At 46.4% G+C, this 7,058-nt stretch overlaps 1 protein-coding gene across 1 annotated transcript; it reads left to right on the top strand.

Moving 5' to 3' along the window:
• The first annotated feature begins 4,644 nt into the window (after window positions 1-4,644).
• Window positions 4,645-6,435, top strand: LOC108800923 (gastrula zinc finger protein XlCGF57.1-like). The gene is made up of 2 exons (XM_018572909.1): window positions 4,645-5,581; window positions 6,170-6,435. Exons 1-2 carry the CDS (start codon window positions 4,705-4,707, stop codon window positions 6,433-6,435), a joined length of 1,143 nt encoding a protein of 380 aa, XP_018428411.1. The 5' UTR covers window positions 4,645-4,704.
• Window positions 6,436-7,058: the final 623 nt, after the last annotated feature.

The raw sequence follows: 7,058 nt of genomic DNA, 5'->3' as shown, positions 1-7,058 counted from the left end.
CATTCTCATGTTATTATCTATCTACAGAGAGGAGAGTCCGGTATAGATCACATGACCACATCAGTAGGAATGGAGAAGAACCGGAATCACATGACTGAGAGGATACTAGACCTCACCCTGGAGATCATCTACCTGCTGACCGGAGAGGTGAGGAGGATTCTGGGAATGTTGCCGGCCATCACTCCTATTATTGTAATGAGAAACAAAGCTGACTGCACATGTATCTCTACACAGGATCATACAGTAGTGAGGAAAATATCCGGTGAGCCATTCGCACTCAATAGCCGTCCTCAAGGGACATCACCCATCATGGTGCCTTCAGGTCATTCCCCGACACCTGAGATAAGCAGAGACCAGAAGGTCCTAGAAGTCACCCAGAAGATGATCGAGCTGCTTACAGGAGAGGTGAGCGGTGCCGGGAATTCTGGGACATGATCCAGGAACAGACAAGGGGTGTGTCTGGGTGGTGACTGTATCATTGTGTGTGTCAGGTTCCTATAAGGTGTCAGGATGTCTCTGTCTATTTCTCCATGGAGGAGTGGGAGTATCTAGAAGGACACCGGGATCTCTACAAGGACGTCGTGATGGAGGATCTGCAGACCTTCAAATATGAAAAATGTAGAAACAATATATTTTGCTTCAATGAGCTGATATTAAACATCACCTTGGAGATCATCTGCCTGCTGACTGGAGAGGTGAGGAGGATTCTGGGAGGTCACATGACATCACTTATTTTTATTAGTAGGACATATCTTTTTGGAAATGTAACATTATATGTATTGTTGTATATCACAGGACTGTGCTGTAGTTATGAAGACATCTCTTGAGAATATTACAGAAAGGAAAAGTCCCCGCTTGTCCACAAGAACAAGACGAAGACCAAAAACCATCACCGTGCCACCACCTACCTTCCTGACCCTTAAGAAGACCACCAAGAAGATTCTAGATGCCACCAACAAGATGATCGAGCTGCTGACAGGAGAGGTGAGCGGTGCCGGGAATTCTGGGGCATGATCCAGGAACAGACAAGGGGTGTGTCTGGATGGTGACTGTATCATTGTGTGTGTCAGATTCCTATAAGGTGTCAGGATGTCTCCGTCTATCTCTCCATGGAGGAGTGGGAGTATCTAGAAGGACACCGGGATCTCTACAAGGACGTCGTGATGGAGAATGAGCCGTCCCTCACATCACCGGGTAAGAGGAGAGAGCAGTACGGAGGGCCCACCTAGATCCCCCATCATCTGATACACACATAGAAGCAATGTATTCAGTCAGTGTGTGTGTTTCCTACAGATGGATCCAGTAAGAGGAACCCACCAGAGAGATGTCCCCGTCCTCTGTATTCCCGGGATTCCACACAGGAAGATCTCACCGTCCCTCACCATGATCAGGTAGGAGGAACTCAACACCTAGAAGTGAGTCTAAACGCAATAAGATGACGTTCCTGTTCCCGTAGAGCTTACTTCTCCATGTGTTCTATCATTTTGGGGTTTAGGGTAAGAACCTGATGGATATGAAAGTTGAGGTTAAAGAGGAAGAAGAAGAGAAGTTTGTGAGTGGAGCTCGGCAGTCTATGGAGGAAGTTGGGATGATTCAGAAAAGTAAAGAGGAGGATTCCACTCTAGACATCGGCACAGGTAAGTAATAAACACGAAGTGTACTGATTTACGTCTTCAGTTCATACAAAGTATGGGGTGTGCCCAAAAGTTCTGGAGAATTAGCAGACATTCAGGAAAACATGAGGTAAGATGAAGCTAAATGATTAACGGTAGACCAGCAAAGTTGAGAAGCCAAGTCCTCTATATGAGCTTTAAATGCCTGAAGTGTTCCGATTTGTCAGTTTGCTTCTACGAGGATGCGGCGAGCAGTTTGAGGAGAAATGTTAGATAATTATCAGAACGTCACATCTTCTGGTACGATGAGACTAAATGATACCCGGAGATTCCCCCCCATGTCCCCAAACAAATGAGGAGGAGATACTGTACACCATATGAAGGTCCATCTCCATTCCTCAATATAACGTCATGTGACCAACAAATGAGGAGGAGATACTGTACACCATATGAAGGTCCATCTCCATTCCTCAATATAACGTCATGTGACCAACAAATGAGGAGAAGATACTGGACACCATATGAAGGTCCATCTCCATTCCTCAATATAACGTCATGTGACCAACATGGGGAGGAGATACTGTACACCATATGAAGGTCCATCTCCATTCCTCAATAGAACGTCATGTCCCCAACGAATGAGGAGGAGATACTGTACACCATATGAAGGTCCATCTCCATTCCTCAATATAACGTCATGTCCCCAACAAATGAGGAGATACAGTACACCATATGAAGGTCCATCTCCATTCCTCAATAGAACGTCATGTCCCCAACAAATGAGGAGAAGATACTGGACACCATATGAAGGTCCATCTCCATTCCTCAATATAACGTCATGTGACCAACATGGGGAGGAGATACGGTACACCATATGAAGGTCCATCTCCATTCCTCAATATAACGTCATGTGACCAACACATGAGGAGGAGATACTGTACACCATATGAAGGTCCATCTCCATTCCCCAATATAACGTCATGTGACCAACACATGAGGAGGAGATACTGTACACCATATGAAGGTCCATCTCCATTCCTCAATAGAACGTCATGTGACCAACATGGGGAGGAGATACTGTACACCATATGAAGGTCCATCTCCATTCCTCAATATAACGTCATGTGACCAACATGGGGAGGAGATACTGTACACCATATGAAGGTCCATCTCCATTCCTCAATAGAACGTCATGTCCCCAACAAATGAGGAGGAGATACTGTACATCAGGGCTCAATATTTCCTCTCGCCTTCTCGCATTTGTCGAGTGGAAATTGGGTTCTCAAAGTACCGGCCCTAAGCCGGCGCTATGTGACCCGCTGACGAATCAGGCACATGATCATGGACCGCGTACTTGACTTACGGAGCAGCTGCACGGTCTTCATCTGTGTCAGATGCAGACCGCAGAGCTGCTCCTGTCAGCTCCGCCTTCCTTCAGCCGGAGCTCTGACAGTTCTGAGCTCCCGCGGAAAGCAAAGATTTATTACTGAGGTCTGCAGCAGACCTCACTAATCGCCCCTAGATCACCAGGGATCGATCAGCCTCCTCACAGCTTCACAGATCTAAGCAGGTGAGGGGGCTTGCGGTAGGGGGGGGAGGGAGGAGTGTATTATTTGTAACGTTGGGGAGTGTATTATTGTGTATTAGTGTATGTATATGTAGCGCTCACCCCCGAAGGAGCCGCTGAATGATTGGGTACTTCTGTTTCACCTCTGTGATACACCTCAAGCAATTAATCCACAGCACACCTTGTGAAGTTTTGTAAAAGATTGAATGAACGTGAAGTGTCAAACAATGCACTTAGTGGCTCACCAATCACAAACAATAACAGGATAAGGCAGTCTGACACTAGGCAGCCGCGTCTATCTATTGCATGCACGGTAGCCTGCAATGTCAGAATGTCTCAGATATTACAATTCAATTAAATGCAATCAACACCAATGTCTCTACTTAAAAGTATCTACCCCACTCTAAACTACTGGCCAGTAGTACTGTCCTAGGCTTGCCAACGTTGGGGTCCATGCGGTGTAGCAAATGCGGAAAAGTACATGTATCTCAATGGCCAAAGACCTCTCGCCACTCCCAGCGTCGCTTCGGAAAGGAGGATGGCTGTCTGCAGAAGATGAACGTCCCTCTTTCTTCAGACCGACATCTGTGGAATAGGCGCAGTCATCTAGGAACTCCCGCAGGCGGTCTCAGCTCGTCTAGGGGCGTCTAGGGTACCGGGCAATGATCTCAGTCAGCTCCGTCAGCTCCACTCACTCAGCTGGGCAGGCTGGATTACTTTGGTAGCTGGATCGGCCGTGCAACCAGGCCGCGATATCCCCGCCGTTGCCGCGTCACTAGGCCTCAGTTCGAGCGTTCAAATCACAGTCTCTCTCTGTTCCAGCAGACGAACATCAGTCTCTCAAAGCACTCCTGCATAGAGCCTGTGTGTCCCTATGTGTCAGTGGCGACCACACAGCTCTGTTACACGCAGTCTTATTGGCTGGACCGCCGGTGCAACCGGGCCCCAATACCCCCGCCGTTGCCGCGTCACTAGGCCTCAGTTCGAGCGTTCAAATCACAGTCTCTCTCTGTTCCAGCAGACGAACATCAGTCTCTCAAAGCACTCCTGCATAGAGCCTGTGTGTCCCTATGTGTCAGTGGCGACCACACAGCTCTGTTACACGCAGTCTTAAATCGCACCCTGTAACACAGATCTATCTTCTCCAGATGACTGTCCCAGACTGAGGCTGCTCCGAAGTTGCAACACCTAAGCCTCCTGTTTCCTCACCACAGCATCCTGGGAGATGCAGTTCCCAAAGTCCTTTCCTCTTAAAGGAGCCGACACCACAACAGGGCTACATATATATTAGGCACCATTCACCCCATTATTTTAGGTGCGATTAGGGATTCCTGTGTCAGGAACTTGCATTTTCCTGCAGCAGGAATCCCTAATCTGCCATTTACAAGCAACTATCATAAGATCATTTAAGAGGGTGTGTTTAGGGGCAGAGTTATGGCATGGGACAGGGTAAGGGTTAATCATGAAGGAGATCACACAGGAGAGAGGTCATTGTCATGTTTGGAGTGCGGGAAAGACTTTAAGATGAAATCTGAACTTCTTCTACATCTCAAAACCCACAACCACGTGACCTTTTCATGTCCAGAGTGCGGGAAAGCTTTCACTGAGGAAAGCGAGCTTCTTAAACACCAGAAAAGTCACAAGGGTGAGCGTCCTTATGCATGTTCAGAGTGCGGGAAAAGATTTACTGACAAAAGAACTCTTGTTCGTCACCAGAAAATTCACACAGGTGAGCATCCGTATTCATGTGCAGAGTGTGGGAAAAGTTTTACTGACAAAGGAACCCTTGTTATACACCAGAGAATTCACACAGGTGAGCGTCCGTATTCATGTGCAGAGTGTGGGAAAAGTTTTGCAATGAATGGACATCTTGTAAGACACCAGAGAATTCACACAGGTGAGCGTCTGTATTCATGTGCAGAGTGTGGGAAAAGTTTTGCAAGGAATGGACATCTTGTAAGACACCAGAGAATTCACACAGGTGAGCGTCTGTATTCATGTGCAGAGTGTGGGAAAAGTTTTGCAATGAATGGACATCTTGTAAGACACCAGAGAATTCACACAGGTGAGCGTCCATATTCATGTGCAGAATGTGGGAAAAGTTTTCCTGATAAAGGAACCCTTCTTAGTCACCAGAGAATTCACACAGGTGAGCGTCCGTATTCATGTGCAGAATGTGGGAAAGGTTTTGCAAGTAATGGACAGCTTGTAAAACACAAGAGATTTCACACAGGTGAGCGTCCTTATGCATGTTCAGAGTGTGGGAAAAGTTTTACTGCCAAAAGAGCTCTTCTTAGTCACCAGAAAATTCACACAGGTGAGCGTCCGTATTCATGTGCAGAGTGTGGGAAAAGTTTTACTGACAAAGGAACCCTTGTTATACACCAGAGAATTCACACAGGTGAGCGTCCTTATTCATGTGCAGAGTGTGGTAAAAGTTTTACTGACAAAGGATCTCTTCTTAGACACCAGAAAATTCACACAGGTGAGCGTCCGTATTCATGTGCAGAGGGTGGGAAAAGTTTTGCAAGGAATGGACAGCTTGTAAGACACCAGAGATTTCACACAGGTGAGCGTCCGTATTCATGTGCAGAGGGTGGGAAAAGTTTTGCAAGGAATGGACAGCTTGTAAGACACCAGAGATTTCACACAGGTGAGCGTCCGTATTCATGTGCAGAGGGTGGGAAAAGTTTTGCAAGGAATGGACAGCTTGTAAGACACCAGAGATTTCACACAGGTGAGCGTCCGTATTCATGTGCAGAGGGTGGGAAAAGTTTTGCAAGGAATGGACAGCTTGTAAGACACCAGAGATTTCACACAGGTGAGCGTCCGTATTCATGTGCAGAGGGTGGGAAAAGTTTTGCAAGGAATGGACAGCTTGTAAGACACCAGAGATTTCACACAGGTGAGCGTCCGTATTCATGTGCAGAATGTGGGAAAAGTTTTACTGACAAAGGAACCCTTCTTAGACACCAGACAATTCACACAGGTGAGCGTCCGTATTCATGTACAGAGTGTGGGAAAAGTTTTGCATTGAATGGACATCTTGTAAGACACCAGAGATTTCACACAGGTGAGCGTCCATATTCATGTTCAGAATGTGGGAAACGTTTTACTGACAACAGAACTCTTCTTTGTCACCAGAGGATTCACACAGGTGAGCGTCCGTATTCATGTTTAGAGTGCGGGAAAAGTTATATTGAGAAAGGGTCCCTTCTTAGGCACCAGAGAATTCACACATGTGAGCGTTTGTAATTCATGTATAGAGTGCGGGAAAAGTTTTTCTGATACAAGACCCCGTCTTTCACACCAAATAATTCACACGGGTGAGCATCCTTTTTAATGTTCAGAATGTGACAAAAGTTATGCTGATAGAGAAAATCCCTCTTAGTCACCATAAAACTCTCACGGCTGAATATCCGTATTCATGTTTGGAGTGCGGGAACATTTTTCCAATCAAAGGTACCTATATTGAACGCCAGAGAACCCACACGAGTGAGCTTCCATATTAATGTTTAGAGGACGAGAAATGTTTTTATCAAAAGACACTTTTTTGTAAGTCATAGGGGCGAGTGTCGTCATTCATGTTAATAGTTTGGGAAATGTTTCATTTAAAAAGGAGACCTTAACACGCGGACACACGGATGACGGAGGCAGCTCACAGGTTTCATTTAATGTATCTCCGGTTAATTTTGTTTACCACGGGGGACATGCCTGCCTTACTGCTTGAGTTGTGGGTGTTTTTAGAAATGTTCTGTTTTTTGTTTTCTGTTATTTTCCTTGGTTTTGAGTTATATGCTGTTGTACATGGGGGAGGGGCATCTACTCCCTAGTGATGGGACCGGCGTAGGGCGCAGATGTGGGGGGGGGGTAGGCTC

Source organism: Nanorana parkeri, unplaced genomic scaffold (genome assembly GCF_000935625.1).
Source record: "Nanorana parkeri isolate BGI_ZX_2015 unplaced genomic scaffold, ASM93562v1 scaffold2166, whole genome shotgun sequence".
NCBI classification, from domain to species: Eukaryota; Metazoa; Chordata; class Amphibia; order Anura; family Dicroglossidae; genus Nanorana; species Nanorana parkeri.
The sequence above is the reverse complement of the archived record's forward strand: the minus strand, read 5'-3'. Positions and strand labels throughout refer to the sequence as shown.

Bases quoted from the DNA above. Each gene is read 5' to 3' on its own strand.
- LOC108800923 (XM_018572909.1), top strand. From the start codon at position 4,705: ATGAAATCTGAACTTCTTCTACATCTCAAAACCCACAACCACGTGACC. The intron at 5,582-6,169 runs GTGAGCGTCCTT...CAATTCACACAG, and splicing joins ACACCAGAGAATTCACACAG to GTGAGCGTCCGTATTCATGT.